Below are 18,296 nucleotides of genomic sequence, written 5' to 3'. Positions count from 1 at the left end.
CGGCACGGCCACAGTCCCGCTGCTGACACCCCACACTGTGCCCCCCAGCCCCCAGCCGCCTGCCTGTGCCGTGGCACCACTGCAGGAGCCATCCAGCCCCCCCCGAGTCACGCACATCACGGGGGGGGCACCCACGTCCCCAGAGCCGGCTGCTCCGTGCGCCAGCAGTGCCCGGCCACGAGTGTGCCCAGGGCCCCGCATGCGGCCTCGCACGCCTCGCACACCCCCTGCTGCGTGTGCACAAAGCTGGGGGGCATTGCACCACTGTGCCCCCCCAGGGGTGTCCAGGAGCTGAGTGCCCCCAGCCTGTGGTGGCCCCCACCAGTGGCACCAGCGGCGGGTGAGCGCACCGGCGCGGCGTTACCAATGGATCGCTGCCACAGCCGGTGCCCAGCATTTTGGGGGGGGTCTTTACTGGCTGCGGGGGGGGGCTCAGCTGAGGAAGAGCGGCTTCCCGTCCTCGCGCGCCAGCTCCTGCAGGCACTCCAGCAGCACCAGCGCGTCCTCACGCAGCGCCGGCGGCACCGTCTCGGACACCACGCGCCGCAGGTGGCCGGGGCTGGGGGCGGCGCGGGCGTCGGAGCCGTCGCCCTCGGGCAGCTCCCGCAGGATGCCGAAGGTGTTGACCAGGGACTCGGCCAGCGCCGGGTGCACCTCGGGGTTGTAGCCCAGCGCCCGCAGGCGCGTCATGAGGGTGAGGTAACGGCGCGCCATGGCCGCGCACTGCTGCTCGTCAAACGCAACCGGCGGGCTGCCGAAAATGGACTGCGGGGGGAGAGATGGGGAGGGGTCAGCGCGTGTGGGGATGGGACACTGAGAGCCCAGGGGCTGCATGGAGAACATCCCATCCCCGTCCCCATCCCCATCCCCGTCCCCAATCCCCGTCCCCAATCCCCATCCCACCCGCATCCCCATCCCATCCCCATCCCATCCCCATCCCATCCCCATCCCCATCCCATCCCCATCCCATCCCATCCCCATCCCCATCCCCATCCCATCCCCATCCCCATCCCATCCCCATCCCCATCCCATCCCCATCCCATCCCATCCCATCCCCATCCCATCCCATCCCCATCCCAATCCCAATCCCATCCCATCCCATGCCAATCCCAATCCCAGTCCCAATCCCATCCGATCCCATCCCCATTCCCATCCCCATACCCATCCCTTCCCCTCCCCATCCCCATCCCATCCCATCCCATCCCATCCCCATCCCATCCCCATCCCATCCCATCCCCATCCCAATCCCAATCCCATCCCATCCCATGCCAATCCCAATCCCAGTCCCAATCCCATCCGATCCCATCCCCATTCCCATCCCCATACCCATCCCTTCCCCTCCCCATCCCCATCCCATCCCATCCCATCCCATCCCCATCCCATCCCCATCCCATCCCATCCCCATCCCAATCCCAATCCCATCCCATCCCATGCCAATCCCAATCCCAGTCCCAATCCCATCCGATCCCATCCCCATTCCCATCCCCATACCCATCCCTTCCCCTCCCCATCCCCATCCCATCCATCCCATCCCCATCCCCATCCCATCCCCATCCCCATCCCATCCCATCCCATCCCATCCCATCCCATCCCATCCCATCCCATCCCATCCCCATCCCCATCCCATCCCATCCCATCCCATCCCATCCCATCCCATCCCATCCCCATCCCCATCCCATCCCCATCCCATCCCATCCCCATCCCCATCCCATCCCATCCCCATCCCCATCCCCATCCCATCCCCATCCCATCCCATCCCATCCCATCCCCATCCCATCCCATCCCCATCCCCATCCCCATCCCATCCCCATCCCATCCCATCCCCATCCCATCCCCATCCCATCCCATCCCATCCCATCCCATCCCATCCCATCCCATCCCATCCCATATCCCCATCCCCATCCCCATCCCAATCCCAATCCCATCCCATCCCATCCCATCCCATCCCCATCCCCATCCCCATCCCCATCCCATCCCATCCCCATCCCCATCCCCATCCCCATCCCCATCCCATCCCCATCCCATCCCAATCCTGTTCCCATCCCCATCCCGTCCCCATCCCTGTTCCCATCCCCATCCCCATCCCCATCCCCATCCCCATCCCATCCCATCCCCATCCCATCCCCATCCCATCCCCATCCCCATCCCATCCCATCCCCATCCCATTCCACCCCCCCCCACCCCCCTACCCCAGACCCCCCACCCCCATGATCTTCTCGGGGATGTTGGTGACGGTGAAGCCGTAGAGCCGGGGCCGGTCGGGGAAGATGTTGGCGAGGATGCGGCGGTCCAGCTGGAAGGCGATCTCCCCCACCAGGCGCTCCGCGTGCCGGGCATCTGCGGGGGGGGGGGGCACATGCTCACCGCCGCCCCCGGCTGTCCTCCCCCACAGCCCCTCACCCCAGGACCCCCTTCCCTGCTCCTGGGGGCTTGGGGCTGCCCACAGGCGGGATTTCCCCATGGAGAGGGGAATGAGGGCACTTGTAGGGTGTGATACGTTGGGTAGGAGGGGGAGCCCCCACCCACTGATCCCACCCAGCGGTGATCCCACCCGCACAGCCAAACCAGTTCAGTACTGGGAGCACTGGGGCGGGCAGGAGCCAGGGCAGTGGGGATCCTGGAGGGGGTTGCAGCGTGCTCTGACCCCCGTCCCCCGTCCGTACCTCGGTGGCTGGCACTCTGTGGGGTCTGCGGGGTGGCGGGTGGGCGCTCGGCGGCTCTGGGAATCTTCCTCGAGGGGTCTTTGCGCCGCACGTCGGGGAGCCGCAGGTCCAGCGGCTGCTGCTGCTGCTCCGGGGACAGCGGCTCTGGCGGCATCGGGGCCACCGGGGTCACCGGGATCGGGGTCACCGGGATCGGGGTCGCCGGGACTGGGGTCGCCGGGATTGGAGTCGCTGGGACTGGGGTTGCTGGGATTGGGGTCACCGGGACTGGGGTCGCCGGGATTGGGGTCACTGGGACCGGGGTCACCGGCATCGGGGTCACCGGCATCGGGGTCGTCGGCATCGGGGTCGCCGTGGGGCCGGGGCTCTGCAGGTTCTGTGCGCTGGGGCTCCTCTGCTCTGACGTCCGTGGGTCTGGGGGCTGCTCGGGGGGCTGCTGGCGCTCCGGGGACAGGGTGAAGCTGCTCTGCAGTTCGACGGGGCAGGAGTACTGCAGGAAGGGGTCCCCAATGAAGGGGTTGGCGTACATGTTCACGGGTATGGCTGCGGAGACAGACACGGCGCTCGCGGTCCCTGCGGCCCCCAGCCCTGTGCCCCGTGCCCCCAGCACCTCCCGTCCCCATCCTGCAAGCGGGGGCACACCCTGAGGGGTGAGGGGACAGGGACGGGGACCCCGGGAGGTGCTGCCTCCACCTGGGGGCTGCGGGGCTGCGGGTGCTGCGGGACGCCCCCACGGGTGGGCACAGCGCGGGGGCTGCGGGGTGGGGGTGGCGCAGGGAGCCCTGTCTGGGGGTGCCCACGGGGAAGGGTCCGACCGGGGGTCCCACACGCGCCCCAGGCCCCGCGGTTACACTTGTTCCTGGTGGCGACGGGGAAGAACGCGGGGCCGATCTCCGTGCCGCCGAGGGACGGCTCAGGCGTGATGTTCTGCGGCTGCAGGTTGAACCACATGGGCGACAGCGGCACGCTTTGGTTCTGTGCCGGCTCCCTGTCCCGCGGTGCGCTCGCTGCGGGAGGGGGGCAGGTTTTAAGCCCCAGTCCCCCCTCCCCAGCAGCCGGCTCGCCGCGGTGCCGGCAGCCCCTGACCTGCGGTGCCGCCGGTGAGGTCTGCGGGGCCGTCGCGGGGCGTGGAGGTGAGCAGGGGCTGGAGGCCGGGGTGGCCGCGCAGGACGTGCCGCAGCTGCTGGTGCTCCCTGATGAGGTTGACCACGCGAGCCAGCTCCTCGTTCTCCGCCAGCAGCGCCTGGATCTCGTGCCGCAGCTGGTCGTAGCAGGCGAAGACGGAGAGCCCGGCGCGCGAGGGGCGGGTGGCGAGCAGCGGCTGCATGGCCCCCTGCCCCGGCCCCCCGATGGGTGAGGGGGCCGGGGGGCTGCTCCCGCCGGGCATGGGGAGCCCCTCGAGGTGGTGGTCAGGCAGGGGAGGATGGTGCCAGCCGCTGCCGGGGCGTCTCCATCCCGGGGCACGCGCGGTTCCGAGGGGGATGTCACAGAGGACCCCCCCCGGAGCGCACCCACCCCCCCAGCACCATGGTGCTGGGTCCCGGCAGGCGCCCGAACAGCCCCTGCGAGGACGGTACGGGCAGCACCCGCGGGGCACGGGGGTGCTGGGGGCTGGTGGAGGGGTGTGGGGAGGGTGGGGGGGGTCGTGGCTGTGGTTTTATGGCTGTGGTTTTATGGCTGTGGTTGTGGCTGTGGTTATGGCTATGGCTGTGGTTGTGGTTGTGGTTGTGGTTGTGGTTGTGGTTAGGGCTATGGCTATGGTTGTGGTGGTTATGGTTATGTTTTTTTTGGCTATGGTTCTGGTTGTTGTCATGTTTATGGCTTTATGGATATGGTTTTGGCTGTGGCTGTGGTTATGGCTGTGGTTATGGCTGCGGTTATGGCTGTGGTTATGGCTGTGGTTATGGCTGTGGCTGTGGTTAGGGGTGTGGTTGTGGTTACGGCTCTAGCTATGGTTGTGGTGGTTATGGTTATGTTTTTTTTGGCTATGGTTCTGGTTGTTGTCATGTTTATGGCTTTATGGCTATGGTTATGGCTGTGGTTATGGCTGTGGTTATGGCTGCGGTTATGGCTGTGGTTATGGCTGCGGTTATGGCTGTGGTTATGGCTGTGGTTATGGCTGTGGTTACGGTTATGGTTGTGGTTATGGCTATGGCTGGGGGGAGCTACACCCACTGCCCCGCAGCCCCTTTGTGCCACACGGGGTGCGCAGTGTGTGGCACGGTGCGGTGCCCGCGGGTGCCACATCGCAGCCGCGCTCAAGGCCGGTGCAGAGAGGCCGAGACCCCTCCATCTCCTTCCCCCCACCCCACAGGAGGACCCCCCCATTGCCAGCCCACCATGAAGTGCTGCAGCCACTGCCCGGGCAGCGGCGTGCCGGACCCCGATGCGCGGCCGCCCACCTCCTGTGGGAGCCCCTCCTGCTGCCTCGACCCCCGGGGGGGCTGCACCGGCAGCCCCCTGCCCTGCCCCGGCCCCGCCAAGCACCCCGGCAGCCCCAGCGCATCCGCACGCTCTGCCGAGAGCCTGGGGGGCTCCGTGGGCTCTGCCGACGCCGCCTCGTCCGCCGGCAGCGCCAGCCTGAAGCCGGGCGTGGAGGAGGCGCTGGGCACCATGCTGGCCGCCTCCTGCACGCTCAGCCCGAAGCCGGCGTCGGCGCTGGGCCCCGCCATCGACCGCTCCTTCATCACCACCAGCCTGGCCGCCCAGATGCTGGAGGAGTTCCTGACGAAGCAGGTGCCGGCGGCGGCCACCGAGGTGTCCCCGGACGTCCCCGAGGAGAGCAACCGGCAGGGCCCCGTGGCCCCCACCGCCTCCCTGGAGAGGTTGCGCCGGCACAACCGCCGCTTCCAGCGGGCCAAGGCGCGCTTCCAGGGCCACGGCGAGATCCCGGTCCAGGCGCTGCTGCCCGGGTTGGATGGGGGCGGCGGGACAGCCCCCCGCCACGGCACCCGGCCCGAGCCGCGCCACGGCCCCCCCTGGGACAGCCACGGGTGCCGCGGGCAGGGCGGCGAGGTGCTGTGCCGCGGCACCACCTGGCACGCCATGCACGGCTGCTGCGGCACCGTGGAGGTGCTGAGCGGAGCCTGCCCCTGGGAGCGGGACGGCGGAGCCGCGGCGTGCCGGGAGTGCGGGTGCAGCTGGGGGCTGCCCGGGCCCCCGGTGCCCCCCGTGGCCCCCGTGCCGTGGCTGTGCAGGCAGAGCGAGCTGCCCGGTGCCCCGGAGCGGTGCTACGGCAGTGCCGGGAGGCAGCGGGATGTGCACGGCTGGGCCACGCACACCACCACCGCCTGCACCACGCTGGGCCACGAGTCCCGGAGCTGCCAAGGAGCTGCCACCGCCATGCTCAGGGCGGGGAGGGTCCCGCACTGCGAGCCCCCCGCCGACAACCAGGTAGGCATCGTGGTGCACGGTGGGCTGCGGCCGGGCAGGATGCTCGGCACGCGGCAGCACCAGCAGCTCTGTGCCTGCAGGGCCCCCCCGGGATGCCGAGCTGCAGCCACGCAGAGCCGGGCACCAGCGCCCTGCGTGGCTGCGGCTGCCCCCCCCGCTGCAGCCGGGGCAGGAGCGTGGAGGAGCCGCGCCGGGAGCCGGACGGGGAGCGGAGCCGCCTCCGGCGCCGAGAGCCAGCGGGGACCCTGGCGCGGGGCAGGGACCCCGGGGGGGAGCCGGAGGGCCCGGTGGCCTGGGCGCCCCCCCAGCAGCGCCTGGGTGCCATGAACACGGTGCAGCTCATCGCCAAGACCTTCGAGCTGCGGGCGCAGCGCGACGCCGCGCAGGCTGAGCGCGACCGGCAGCCCCCGTTCTGTCGCAGGGGGGGGACGCTGGAAACCTGCCCCCCGGAGCCACGGGGACCCTGCTCCCCGGGGTGCTGCAGGGGGCTCCCCCGGGCCAGGGGCTCGCTGCCCCCCGAGTGCAGCCGGGCTCGGGGGGCGGCGCAGCCCTGCTGCGGCTGCAAGGCCCGGGGGGGGCCGGAGGGCGCCGGCTGCATCGAGGGCGAGCGGAGCGGACGGAGCCAGCGCTGAATAAAGCGGCCGAGGAGGCTGAGCCCGATGGACGTGTGCTGTGGGGGACGTGGTGTGGGCGAGGGGGGGGCGCCGGTACCCTGCCCGCCAGGTGGGGACACCCCGAGACCCCCGCCCCAAACACGGCTGCGCCCACACTCACCCCCAGGCCGGGGGCTAAGGGTGAGGAGGGGGCTCCTCTGCCCACCTCGGGGGGGCTCGGCCTCACCCTCTGGCTCCAGGGGTCTCCACCACGGTGACATCCGGAGCCCACGTGGGGCTGGGGGCCTGGAGACCCCCCCAGGGCTGGGCGAGCCCCCAGCAATTGTGGGGAGGGGGCAGCAGCGTGGGGAGGGGGCAGCGGTGTGGGGAGGGAGGAGCTGGGGGCCGGGGCTGCACCCCGGGGTGCAGGTGGGGCCGGGGGGGTCAGGAAAGGACCACCCAGAGCGGAGAGGTGAACTAAACAGATTTATTAACGGCAGAACCGGAGCCACACAACGGGGCGAGGACGGAGCCTCTGGCCGCGCGGGGAAGGGGCTGGGGGTGCCGGGGGGGTGGGGGCCCCACAGGGACCCTGCTCGCAGCCCTGCCTGAGCCGGGGGTGCAGGAGCCCCCCCCTCAGGCCTGCGTGGCCGTGGGGAGGGGCAGGGGGGCGAGGGCAGAGCACGCGTGCGGGGAGGGAGGACGGAGGGGGCGAGCTCCACCGCGGGCTGGGGGAGAAAAGTGCTTCCAATTTCCATTCAACGCGAGGGGGGGGCGCCTTATTCACAGCAGGGGGGGGGAAGCGGGGGCTGAACGGGGGGCGGCGCGCCCGGCACAGGGCCCAGGCTGCCACCCATGGGTGCCGGGCACCCTGCGCCCCCCCGGCAGCCCCCGGCCGAGGGCAGGGAGGTGGGGAGGGGGCAGAGAAACTCTAACGGGGGGGCGATGAGGGGGTGATGAGGACACCGAACGGAACGTGCTGGGTTTTTGGGGGGCGCCGCGGGGCACGGCTACTTGCTGTGGGGGGGTTTGGGGGGGGGGCCGCTACTCCTTGGCCCTGCCGATGATGGCCAGGATGTAGAGGAAGATGTTGATGATGTCGGTGTAGAGGTTGAGCGCGGCGAAGACGTACTCCTCGGGGCTCAGCGCCAGCTGCTTGTTGCCCAGGATCATCTGCGTGTCCACCGCCAGGAACTGCGCGACACGGGGGGGGCGCGGCGCCCCAAAAGGGGGTCACCCCCTGGTTGTGCCCCCCCCCCACCCCCCCACCTCCCCCAGACCCCCGGTACTTACGCAGGTGAAGAGCAGGGCCCCCAGGGAGGCGTAGATGATGTCCATGATGCGGTTGCGGATGAAGATGCAGAGGATGGAGAAGAGGATGAGCACCACCAGGCAGATGATCAGCACGCCCCGGCACGAGGTGAAGTCGTACTTGGTCTGCGGGGTGGCGCGGGGTCAGCACGGGGGGACCCCGAGTGTCCCCTGCCCCGAGCCCCCCCCCGGCACAGCCCCAGCCCCACGGGGAGCCGGGGGCTGCCCACCCACCCCCCCGCGCCCACCTGCAGGGAGAAGATGACGACGGTGAAGCAGACGACGACCGTGATGCCCACGGCCATGATGACGGCGTCGGTGTTGTAGAAGCTGGCGATCATCCCCACCATGTAGGACAGGCTGACGGTCAGGATGGACTGAGGGGGGGGCACAGGCAACGCGTCAGCCGGGCCCTGACAGCCCCCCCTGTTGCTCACCCCCCCGGGAAGGTGCTGTGTGGGACCCTGGGCCCTGCTGACCCCACAGACCCCGCGCTGCCCAGACCATGCTGGTTGAGCCCCCCCCCAGGTCGGTCCCGTCCCGCAGCGGGCAGGCTGCAGGGCCCCGCAGCTTCCTGGGGTGATGGGGAAAGCTCGAGGCACCAGTGAGCAGCTCCCTGCCCCACAGGCTGCTCCCTGCCCCACAAGCTGCTCCGGGTCCCATGGGCTGCTTCCTGCCCCATGAGCTCCTCTCAGCCCCACAAGCTGCTCTCTCAGTCCCATAAGATGCTCTCAGCCCCATAAGTTGATCTCTCGGCCCCATAAGATGCTCTCACAGCCCCATAAGTTGCTCTCTCAGCCCCATAAGTTGCTCTCTCAGCCCCATAAGCTGCTCTCAGCCCCACAGGCTGCTCTCAGCCCCATAAGCTGCTCTCAGCCCTATAAAGTTGCTCTCTCAGCCCCATGAGCTGCTCTCAGCTCCACAGGCTCCTCTCAGCCCCATGAGCTCCTCTTTCTCAGCCCCATAAGCTGCTCTTGCAGCCCCATAAGCTGCTCTCAGCCCCATAAGTTGATCTCTCAGCCCCATAAGTTGCTCTTAGCCCCATAAGATGCTCTCTCAGCCCCATAAGCTGCTCTCAGCCCCATAAGTTGATCTCTCAGCCCCATAAGATGCTCTCTTAGCCCCATAAGATGCTCTCTTAGCCCCACAAGCTGCTCTCTCATCCCCATAAGATGCTCTCAGCCCCATAAGTTGTTCTCTCAGCCCCATGAGCTGCTCTTGCAGCCCCACGAGCTGCTCTCTCAGCCCCACAAGCTGCTCTCCGCCCCACACTTCCCGAGCCGTGGGGCCGGGCAAGGCTCTCACCAGCGCCACCAGGTTCCAGGGGTGCTTGCGGCGGAAATCCCCGCAGCAGCTGAGGACGATGAGCGAGATGAAGAAGACGGCGTAGGAGATGTAGTAGGTCCAGACATTGCGCTGCACGAAGCCCCTCACGCCCTTGACGAAGGTGAAGACGGCCACGAAGGCGAAGGTGACGCTGAGCTGCAGGCTGAGCACCAGGAACACCTGCGGGGACAGCACGGCTCGGCACGGGGCCCCCCCCAGCCCCCCGCGCCCCCCACCAGCCCCCCAGACCCCCACCTTGCGGATGAAGGCCTGCCGGATGCTTTTATCGTCCCAGTGCGCCGAGGGGAAGTCCTGGTTGTCGTAGTAGGAGGGGGGCCCGTCCTCGTGGTAGGTGCTGTGCAGAGGGGCTGCGGGGAGGGGGGTGGGCGCTGAGCCTGGGGGGGGGGCACGGGGCGCGCGGTGCCGCCAGCCCCCCCGGGGCGGCCGCTCACCCACTCGGACGCCCGGTGCCCACGGTCCCCACGGTCCCCACGGTCCCCACGGGGCGCGGTGCGGCCACGCCGTGCCTGGCGGTGGTGGGGGGGAGAGCAGAGGGGTGGGGGGCCGGGGGGGCTGAGCTCTGCTCCCACCATGGCCAGGCAAAGGGGGGGCCCTCCTGTCCTTGGGGTGCCCCCCAAACTGCTGTGCCCCCCTCCCATGGGCAACCAAAGGGGGTCCCTCCTCTGCTGGGGCACTGGGGGGTCCCAGCCCTGCTGTGCCCCCCTCCCACAGCCTGGGGGGCCCAATCTCTGCTCCCCCCATGGCCGGCCTCAGGGGGGTCTCTCCTCTCCTTGGGGTGCCCCCAAACTGCTGTGCCCCCCTCCCACAGCCTGGGGGGCCCCAAGTTCCTCTCCCCCCACAGCCAGCCACAGGGGGGTCCCTCCTTGCTCTGGGGTGCTGGGGGTGCCCCCCAAACTGCTGTGCCCCCCCCCCCACAGCCTGGGGGGGCTGAGCTCTGCTCCCCCCATGTCCAACCGAAGCGGGGTCCCTCCTCTCCTGGGGCACTGGGGGGTCCCAGCCCTACCGCGCCCCCTCCCACAGCCCGGGTGCCACCATCCCGTGCCCACCCCCTCCCCGGGGGTGTCTCCGCGCCCCCCTCCCCGTGCCCCCCACTCACAGTCCTGGTCCCCGGGCACCATGGGCTGCGGCTGGGCGTAGGGCGGCTGCGCGTAGGGGCCCTGCGGGTAGGGCCCGGCGGGGGGATAGGGCCCGGCGGGGTACGGGGCGGGGGGGTAGGGCCCGGCGGGGGGGTACGGCCCCGAGGGGGGGTACGGCCCCGGCCCCGGAGCAAAGCCGGGCTGCCCGTAGGGCGCGGGGGCGAAGGGGGGCTGCGGGTAGGGCCCGGCGGGGTACGGGGGCTGCCCGTAGGGAGCGGGGGCCGGGGGCTGCGGGCCCGGGAAGCCGTCGGCCGTCACCAGGAAGCTCTTCTCGTGAGACATCTTCGCCCGGGGGGGGCTCGGGGCCGCCGTGCTGCTGGGGGGGACAAGGACAAGAGGGGGGGGGGGCACGGCCCCGCTCAGCAACGGCCCCGCCGCACAAGATGGCGGCCCGGTGGCGGGGACGTTGCCATGGCGACGAGCCCCCCCCCCCACACACACACCGGGCCTGGGCCCGGTTCTGGGCCCGGGGAGGCCGCGGCCGCCACCAGGCCCCCCCCCGGCACGGGCACGGCTCGGCCCAGGCCTGGCCCCCACCCGCGCCTGCGCCACCCCCGCAGGGCCCGGGATGGCCGCGGCTGAGGCCTGCGGGGGGGTCTGCACGGCCCCACAGAGACCAGTACGGCCCCACAGAGACCAGTACGGCCCCATAGAGACCAGCACGGCCCCATAGTGCCCAGTACGGCCCCACAGAGACCAGCACGGCCCCATAGAGACCAGTACGGCCCCATAGAGCCCCACACGGCCCCATAGCACCCAGCACGGCCCCATAGAGCTCCACACACAACCCCATAGTGCCAAAAAGCCTCCCACACAGCCCCCCACACAGCCCCATAGTGACCCACACAGCCCCACAGAGCCCCACACGGCCCCATGGTGCCCAGCACGGCCCCATAGACCCCTCACAGTCCCATAGCACTCCACAGCCCCACACACAGTCCCCCCCACAGCCCCATAGCACCCAACACAGCCCCATAGCGCCCAGCACGGCCCCATAGAGCCCCACACAGTCCCATAGCACTCCACAGCCCCCCTACAGCCCCATAGACCCCAACATGGCCCCGTAGTGCCCCACACACAGACCCCCACACAGCCCCATAGTGGCCCCCCATGGCCCCATTAATGCCCCACAGCCCCCCACATGGCCCCATAGCACCCTACACGACCCCACACAGCCCCACAGCCATGCCCCATCAGCACCCCACATCGCACCCTACAGAGCCCCACAGCACAGCCCCACACCACCCCATATGGAGGCCATAATAGCACCCAACATCACACCCCACACAGCCCCAGGGCACAGCTCTGCCCCACAGGGCAAAGACCGAGCCCCACAGCAGGGCCGGGATGGGGAAAACCCCGCGGGGCACCGGGCAGGGGACGTGTCCCCGCTGTCCCCCCCCCATGGGGCCAGATCTCTGCACCCGGGCAGGCTGCCCACAGGGGACGCGTCCCCACTGTCCCCACTGTCCCCACTGTCCCCACTGCCCCCCCCCCCCGGGGCTGCGTCCCCGCACCCTGGCAGCCTGCCCACGCTGCTGCGGGGACGAGGAACAGAAAGTGCAAGGAGGGGGGGACGGGGATGGTGCGGGGGTGTCACGTCACGGGGGTGGCGTGTCACGGGGGTGGCATGTTATGGGTGCCGTGTCATGGGGGGGACATGTCACGGGGGGGTGGCATGTCATGGGGGTGGCATGTTATGGGGGGGGGGGCATGTTATGGGGGGTAACATGTCCCGGGGGGGGTGGCATGTCACGGGGCAGACATGTCACGGGATGAACATGTCCCCGGGGGGGGTGGCATGTCCCGGGGGGGGCCACATGTCGCGGGGGGGGCCATGTCACGGGGGTGTCCCGCAGCCCGGCCATAAGCCGCTTTGCCCTAACGCCCGTAATTCCCCCCCGCGGCCTATTTACGGCCCGGCCGCCGCTAATCCCGGGGGCTGCGGCCGGGACCCTTGGGACCGGGGGGGTCCCCTTGGAGCCGGGGGGGGCAGCCCTCGGGGCCGGTGCCGCAGCGCCGTGGGGGGGCCGCTCCGCCGCAGCGCCGCCGCAGCGGGGCCGTGCGGGGCCGGGCCGGGCTCTGCGCCCCCCGCCCGGAGCCGCGGACACGCGTGGGGGGCCCCCCCCGAACCCCCCGCCCGCAGCCCCGGGCTGCGCGCCCCCGCTTTCCCGCGCGCGCCCCCGCCTTTCCCGCGCGCGCCCCCGCTCTCCCGCGCGCGCCCCCGCTCACCGCGCCGTGCAGGCAGCGCCGCTCCGCTCCGCGCCGGGGGGGCGGGGCCTGGGGGAGGGGGCGGGGCCTCGAGGAGGGGGCGTGGCCATGGGCGGGGCTCCGGGCTCAGCCCCGCCCACCCCCCCCTGTCCGGTTTCGGTTTCGGTTCCGTGCCCGGAGCGGTGCGGGGGGGGACGGGCAGCGGGGGGGGCGCGGGGGGTGTAAGGGGGGTTCGGGGGGTGCAGGGGAGTGCACAGGGGTCCCAGGGGGCTGCGGGGGGGGCTCTGGGTTGGGGTCCCTCGGGGCTGTGCTGCCGTGGGGTGGGGGCGTTGGGGTCCCCAATCTGAGCGCCCCCCCCAGGGAGGGTGGTGCGAGATGGCCGAGGGGGTGCTGGAGGTGGGGGGCGCCCCCCCCGACGCCGACGAGGATCTCCTCGTCCTCTACTTCGAGAGCCGGCGGCGCTCGGGGGGGGGCCCCGTGCGGAGCTGCCAGCGCCTGGGGCCGCTCTTCATCCTCACCTTCGAGAGCCCCCAAGGTGAGAGGGGGGCGGCCGCGCTGCTGCTGGGGGCGCTGGTCCAAACTGGGAGCGCTGGGGAGGGGTCTGAAGGGGTCCAGGTCCAAACTGGGAGTGCTGAGGTGTGGTGTGAAGGGGCCCCGATGCAAACTGGGAGCACTGGTCTGAGACACGAGGAAGTCCTGGTCCAAACTGGGAACACTGGGGTGGGGTGTGAAGGAGCCCCGGTGCAAACTGGGAGCACTGGGGGCAGAGTGCGGTGGGCATCTGGTCCAAACTAGGAGCACTGGGGGCAGAGCGGGGTGGGGGGCTGGTCCAAACTGGGAGCACTGGGCTGGACACTGAGGGCCTTGTTCCAAACTGGGAGCACTGGGGGCAGAGCGGGGTTGGGGGGCTGGTCCAAACTGGGAGCATTGGTTTGTGGTGCAGAGGGCCTTGTTCCAAACTGGGAGCTCTGGGCTGGGCAATGAGGGCCCAGTTCCAAACTGGGAGCACTGGTGAGCCGCACCAGCAGCCCGCGGTCGGGGCTGTGCAGGGTGTGGGGCACGGGCGCTGCCCCCAGCCCCCAGCCCCCAGCCCCCGGTGTCTCTCTCCCTCCCCAGACGCCCAGAGCGTCCTGGCCCGGGCCCCCCACCGGCTGCAGGGCGCGGAGCTGCGGGTGCGCCCGGCCCCCCCCTGGGACCCTGCAGGGCTCCTGCTGGGGGGCGTCAGCCCCCAGACCCCCCCCGAGCTGCTGGAGCTCTACGTGGAGCACGTGCTGGAGCGGCCCCCCAGCGCCTACAGCCTGCGCCGTGCCGGGGACTGGGCGCTGCTGCGGCTGCACGAGCCGCTCGACGACGCCGGTGAGGGCACCGGGACGGCACCGCGGTGCCGGGGGTGCCGGGGGTGCTGGGGGTGCCGCAGCCCCCGCTCCCAGCGGCGGGTGACTGGGAGCACTGGTGGGCGCTGGGAGGGCTGGGCGGGGAGGTGCCGGGTGCCCCCGCGGCCCCGGCGTCACCGCCGCCTCCCCGGCAGCGCTGGCGGCGGTGGAGGAGCGGGTGCGGTGCCGCCAGCTGGAGGGGGCCCCGGTGGCCGTGCAGCGGCTGCCGCAGACCGACAGCGTGCGGGTGCGGGCACCGGGGCTGCACCGGGACCTGCTGGAGCTCTACTTCGAGAACCGCCGCAGCGGGGGCGGCCGCGTGCGCGCCGTGCGGGTGCTGCCGGGGGGCCGAGCGGCCATCGTCTCCTTCCAGGAGCCCGCAGGTGAGCGGCCGTGTGCTGGCATGGCACGGGGGGGCCCCGCTTTGTGCTTTGCTCCCTGGGGGTCCCATCCCTGTGCCCGCAGCGGGGGCGCGCACAGCCCTGGCTGCACCACGTCTCTCTCCCGGCAGTGGCGGCGCGGGTGCTGCGGCAGCCCCACCAGCTGCAGGACAGCGAGCTGGCCGTCTCGCCCTACTACGAGTTCCTGGAGCCGGCGGAGGAGCCGGGCCCTGGGGACGCCGAGCCGGCTGCTCCCGGCCACCAGGAGAGCAGCCCGGAGCCGGCGGAGCTGCCGCGGGAGCCGAGCCTGGCACCGCCGGCAGCAGAGCCCGAGCCACGGCTGCAGGCGGTGACGGAGGCGATGGCGCAGGAGCGCCTGGCACTGCCGGCCCCGACGCTGCTCTTCCTGCGCCGCGAGGACGTCCGCGCACACCTGGGGCAGCTCCTGGCTGACGGTGCCACGCCAGCCACCTACGCCGTGGCGGAGGACGAGGTGGTGGTGACGGCGCAGAGCCCCGCGGCCGCCCGCGCTGCCGCCCGCCTGCTGCAGGACGCCCTCAGCTCCTTCACCATGGAGCTGTCGGCGCGCGAGGCGCTGGCGCTGTGCTCGCCGCGCTGGCACCAGCTCCGCGAGCGGCTGCGGTGCTGCGAGATGCAGCTGGCCCCCGGCAGCGGGCGGCTGCAGGTGCTGGCGCTGCGCGGCACGGAGCAGGAGAACCAGCGGCAGCTGCGGGATTTCCTGCGGGACGCGGCGCCCGACGAGACGTTGGTGGCGATGGAGCGGGGCGCGCTGCGCTACCTGCAGCGGCACTACCAGGACCTGCTGGCCAGCATCCCCGAGGTCTCCATGCTGCCGATGGAAGGCGACGACGTCGCCGGCTTCAGGGTGAGCGCGGGGCTGGCGGGGGGCTGCGGGGGCACTGCCGCGGGCAGGGCTGACCCCGCGGTGCTGTGCTGCAGGTGAGCGGCGAGGCCGGGCGGTGCCAGGCGGCCGCCGAATTCCTGCAGAGCCTCCTGGAAACCATCAGCTCGCAGACGGTGACGCTGAGCTACCCCGGTGTCGCCCGCTTCCTGCTGGATGAGGGCGGGCAGAGCATCCTGCGCCAGCTGGAGAGCCGCTTCCAGTGCGTCCTCGAGCTGGGCAATGTCCAATGGAGCCCCCCGGACCCCCAGGTACGGCCGGCACTGGCCCTGCTGCTGCTGGGGGAGGCCAGGAGGAGGGTGCCAGCGGCACCGGCTCCGTGCTGCCTGCGTGTGCAGCGCCTCCCGTCCGTCCCCACAGCTGGAGCTGGCGGAGCTGCTCCCCCCGAGCTGCCGGCAGCAGCCGCAGCCCCCCACGCTCGGCTCCAAGCACCCGGAGCTGCCTGACGGTGCTGCAGGAGACAGCCTGCCCCCTGACATCGGTGAGTGGGGTGCAGGGGGGTGCTGGGGGCACGGCGACCCCCGGGTCAGGTCTGGCTGACGCCGGCTTCTCCTCGCAGATGAGATCAAGGCGCTGCTGACGGCACTGCGCACCGACGGCACCCGTGAGGATGAGGAGGGCAGAGCCTCCCCCCCGCCCGCCCTGCACGAGGCAGCTCTGCAGCAGCTCGAGGGCGGCTTCGGCAAAGAGTGGGACCCCGACGGTGTGCTCGAGCCCCCTGGTGCGGATCAGGAGCCCTGGGAGAAGTCTGAGAGCTACGGCCCCAGGGACGTGCTCCTGGACGAGCTGGAGAGCGGGGAGGAGGACGAGGAGGCGCAGATGCTGCTGGCCATCCAGCGCTCCATGGACAGCACGCAGCACGAGGACGAGGAGCTGAAGCGCGCCACCGCGCTGTCCCTGCACTCCTACCGGGAGGAGCAGCGGGCTGGCCCCCGCCCCGAGGGGGACGAGGAGGACGCCGGCCTCCTGGCCGCGCTGGAGGCCTCGCTGGAGGAGGCGCTGCCGGCAGCCGACACGGCGCGGGTGACGCTGTACGCCTCCTTCGAGCGGGACGTGAGCGCGCTGCCCCGGCAGCTGGAGCAGGCTCTGGAGGCTCGGCTGCGCACAGAGCAGGTGGAGAGCGCGGGGCTGCGGGCGCTGCCGGCCGGGTGCCGCCGCTGCCTGGCCCTGCTGCAGCGCCGGCACGCCGTGCGCCTCTCCGTGAGCGACTCCACGGCCACGCTGCACGGCTTCGCCGGCTACACCGCCGCCGCCGCCCGCGACCTCGCCGTCCTGCTGCAGCGGCTGAGGCCGGCGGAGCGCGGCGCCCCCGGGGTGGTGGCGGTGGCGGCGCGCTGGGTGCGCTGGGACCCCACGGGCACGGCCGTGCCCTACGAGCCCACCGTCGCCGCGCTGCTGGAGGCGGCGTGGCAGCGCGGCGAGAGGCAGCTGGACGTGCTGCTGGACGGGCGCCCCGTCATCGTCGACCTGGAGCAGATGGAGGAGTACGACATCAGCACTGCCTCTGCGCTGCCCATCTCGCGCAGCGAGCCCCCCAGCGAGAGCGCCTGGAACCTGCTCGGTGCGTGCCACGAGGGGCCGGGGGTCCCGCACCACCACGGGCTGCCCCCCCCCTCCCCTCACCGGTGCCCCCCTCCCGATCTCTTCTGCAGGACCGGAGGCGTCGGGGCTGGACGAGGAGGTGAGGCTGATGCCGCTGGCCGAGGACTCGGAGGAGTTCGGGGACACCGTGCAGCTCTTCTACGCCACCCTGGAGGAGCTCTACAACAAGATCCAGATCGTGAAGGTGGCACGGGGCTGGGGTCCTGGTGGGGGGTCCCGGGGGGGGGGTTGGAACCACGGGGCCTGACCGCTGCGCGCTGCCGGCAGGTGGAGAAGCTGATCCACCCGCTGCTCTACAAGCAGTACCAGCTGAAGAAGGCCAGCATGGAGAAGGCGTGCCGCAGCCGCGCCGTGGAGCGCGTCCTGTTCCACGGCACCACGGAGCAGTCCAGCCGCGAGATCTGCCTGCACGGCTTCAACCGCAGCTTCTGCGGCAAGAACGGTGAGCGCGGGCCGGGGGGAGCACCGCGGGCGGCACCCCCGTGCGCCGGTGTGGGGTGCCAGCCCCGCGGTGCCGGCTGACCCCTCTGCCCCAGCTGCTCTCTACGGGCTCGGCGTCTACTTCGCGGCCAAGGCGGCGGTGTCGGCGCAGGAGCAGTACTCGCCCTGCGGCACGGACGGCAACAAGTACATCTTCGTGGCCAAGGCGCTGACGGGGGACTTCACCCTGGGCAGCCGGGACATGCGGGCACCCCCGCTGCGGGAGGCGGCGGGCGCCCCGCGGCGCTACGACAGCGTGGTGGACAACCTGTCCGAGCCCAGCATCTTCGTCATCTTCAACGACACCCAGGCCTACCCCCAGTACCTCCTCACCTGCCGCCGCTCCAAGCTGCTGGCCTGAGCCTGGTGACCCCCCAGGGGTTGGGGTCCCAGGGAGGGGGGGGTTGGGGATGTGGGGACGGCCCCAGTCTGGCCTCAGGGGGGCAGAGACGGGTGCAGGGTGCAGGGGGCGCGGGTGCAACGGGTGCAGGGTTTGGAATAAAGGCTGGATGGCTCCTTGTGCGCTGGAGGAGAGTGGGGGGCTGAGGGGGGTGGGGGGCTCACCCGGCCCCTCGGGGCTGGCAGGAACCTGGGGGGGCCCTGCTGGGGATGACCAGGGGGTCCCCCACTCATCCGTCTGCATCTGTGGGTTGGAGGGGGTGGGAGGTGCCCCCACAGGGTGGGCTCCGTGGGGGGGTCGGGGGGGTCCTGAGCACGGGGGGATGGAGTGGGGAAGCGCAGGGCGCTGGTGCCGCCCGTGGTCCTGGTGCCACCCATGGTGCTGGTGTCACCCGTGGTGCCGCTGTCACCCGTGGTCCTGGTGCCACCCGTGGTGCCGGTGTCACGCGTGGCCGCACGGTGGCAGCAGCCGCGAGGGGACGGCCA

The 18,296-nt window shown here is 71.5% G+C and overlaps 4 protein-coding genes across 12 annotated transcripts; 2 read left to right on the top strand and 2 right to left on the bottom strand.

Moving 5' to 3' along the window:
* Positions 1 to 351: 351 nt before the first annotated feature.
* SPATC1 (spermatogenesis and centriole associated 1) lies at positions 352 to 3,192 on the bottom strand. Its single transcript, XM_068668116.1, has 3 exons — positions 2,664 to 3,192; positions 2,204 to 2,376; positions 352 to 765 (listed from the first exon to the last, which is right to left on the bottom strand). Exons 1-3 carry the CDS (start codon positions 3,190 to 3,192, stop codon positions 433 to 435), a joined length of 1,035 nt encoding a protein of 344 aa, XP_068524217.1. The 3' UTR covers positions 352 to 432.
* Positions 2,231 to 6,863, top strand: LOC137848741 (collagen alpha-2(I) chain-like). Of its 5 annotated transcripts, none has more exons than XM_068668102.1 (5): positions 2,232 to 3,796; positions 3,904 to 4,236; positions 4,978 to 5,848; positions 5,912 to 6,056; positions 6,137 to 6,863. In XM_068668102.1, the coding sequence occupies exons 1-5, from the start codon at positions 3,586 to 3,588 to the stop codon at positions 6,686 to 6,688; spliced, it is 2,112 nt and encodes a 703-aa protein (XP_068524203.1). In that variant the 5' UTR covers positions 2,232 to 3,585; the 3' UTR covers positions 6,689 to 6,863. The 5 variants fall into 5 exon arrangements, with proteins under 5 accessions (XP_068524201.1, XP_068524205.1, XP_068524203.1 ...); XM_068668101.1 differs by having other exon boundaries at positions 2,234 to 3,796; positions 5,903 to 6,056; XM_068668100.1 differs by having other exon boundaries at positions 2,231 to 3,796; positions 4,978 to 6,056.
* Positions 6,864 to 7,122: 259 nt separating this feature from the next.
* Positions 7,123 to 13,299, bottom strand: GRINA (glutamate ionotropic receptor NMDA type subunit associated protein 1). Of its 5 annotated transcripts, none has more exons than XM_068668111.1 (8): positions 13,173 to 13,299; positions 10,404 to 10,756; positions 9,739 to 9,813; positions 9,542 to 9,654; positions 9,266 to 9,466; positions 8,209 to 8,337; positions 7,943 to 8,086; positions 7,123 to 7,843 (listed from the first exon to the last, which is right to left on the bottom strand). In XM_068668111.1, the coding sequence occupies exons 2-8, from the start codon at positions 10,723 to 10,725 to the stop codon at positions 7,694 to 7,696; spliced, it is 1,134 nt and encodes a 377-aa protein (XP_068524212.1). In that variant the 5' UTR covers positions 10,726 to 10,756; positions 13,173 to 13,299; the 3' UTR covers positions 7,123 to 7,693. The 5 variants fall into 5 exon arrangements, with proteins under 5 accessions (XP_068524212.1, XP_068524211.1, XP_068524215.1 ...); XM_068668110.1 differs by having other exon boundaries at positions 10,404 to 10,759; positions 13,173 to 13,297; XM_068668114.1 differs by lacking the exon at positions 13,173 to 13,299 and adding an exon at positions 12,676 to 12,781.
* PARP10 (poly(ADP-ribose) polymerase family member 10) lies at positions 12,848 to 17,927 on the top strand. The gene is made up of 10 exons (XM_068668099.1): positions 12,848 to 13,189; positions 13,771 to 14,010; positions 14,183 to 14,410; positions 14,539 to 15,293; positions 15,368 to 15,580; positions 15,690 to 15,810; positions 15,889 to 16,890; positions 16,982 to 17,115; positions 17,199 to 17,373; positions 17,468 to 17,927. Exons 1-10 carry the CDS (start codon positions 13,030 to 13,032, stop codon positions 17,770 to 17,772), a joined length of 3,333 nt encoding a protein of 1,110 aa, XP_068524200.1. The 5' UTR covers positions 12,848 to 13,029; the 3' UTR covers positions 17,773 to 17,927.
* The last annotated feature ends 369 nt before the right edge of the window (positions 17,928 to 18,296 follow it).

The sequence above is a fragment of the Anas acuta genome (assembly GCF_963932015.1).
Source record: "Anas acuta chromosome 2 unlocalized genomic scaffold, bAnaAcu1.1 SUPER_2_unloc_1, whole genome shotgun sequence".
Lineage (NCBI taxonomy): Eukaryota > Metazoa > Chordata > Aves > Anseriformes > Anatidae > Anas > Anas acuta.
The sequence above is the reverse complement of the archived record's forward strand: the minus strand, read 5'-3'. Positions and strand labels throughout refer to the sequence as shown.

Excerpts from the sequence above, each read along its gene's own strand:
- SPATC1 (XM_068668116.1), bottom strand. The coding sequence starts at position 3,192 with ATGTACGCCAACCCCTTCATTGGGGACCCCTTCCTGCAGTACTCCTGC. Across the intron at positions 2,377-2,663 it reads ACAGAGTGCCAGCCACCGAG|CCGGGGGCGGCGGTGAGCAT; the intron begins GTACGGACGGGG and ends GGGGGAGGACAG. Across the intron at positions 766-2,203 it reads TCCCCGAGAAGATCATGGGG|TCCATTTTCGGCAGCCCGCC; the intron begins GTGGGGGGTCTG and ends CTCCCCCCGCAG.
- LOC137848741 (XM_068668100.1), top strand. The coding sequence starts at position 3,586 with ATGTTCTGCGGCTGCAGGTTGAACCACATGGGCGACAGCGGCACGCTT. Across the intron at positions 3,797-3,903 it reads GGCCGTCGCGGGGCGTGGAG|CGCCTGGATCTCGTGCCGCA; the intron begins GTGAGCAGGGGC and ends CTCCGCCAGCAG. Across the intron at positions 4,237-4,977 it reads GAACAGCCCCTGCGAGGACG|GAGGACCCCCCCATTGCCAG; the intron begins GTACGGGCAGCA and ends CCCACCCCACAG.
- GRINA (XM_068668114.1), bottom strand. The coding sequence starts at position 12,764 with ATGGCCACGCCCCCTCCTCGAGGCCCCGCCCCCTCCCCCAGGCCCCGC. Across the intron at positions 9,655-9,738 it reads GGCACCGGGCGTCCGAGTGG|CCCCTCTGCACAGCACCTAC; the intron begins GTGAGCGGCCGC and ends CCCTCCCCGCAG. Across the intron at positions 8,087-8,208 it reads TCGTCATCTTCTCCCTGCAG|ACCAAGTACGACTTCACCTC; the intron begins GTGGGCGCGGGG and ends GCCACCCCGCAG.
- PARP10 (XM_068668099.1), top strand. The coding sequence starts at position 13,030 with ATGGCCGAGGGGGTGCTGGAGGTGGGGGGCGCCCCCCCCGACGCCGAC. Across the intron at positions 16,891-16,981 it reads GAGCGCCTGGAACCTGCTCG|GACCGGAGGCGTCGGGGCTG; the intron begins GTGCGTGCCACG and ends TCTCTTCTGCAG. Across the intron at positions 17,116-17,198 it reads ACAAGATCCAGATCGTGAAG|GTGGAGAAGCTGATCCACCC; the intron begins GTGGCACGGGGC and ends CGCTGCCGGCAG.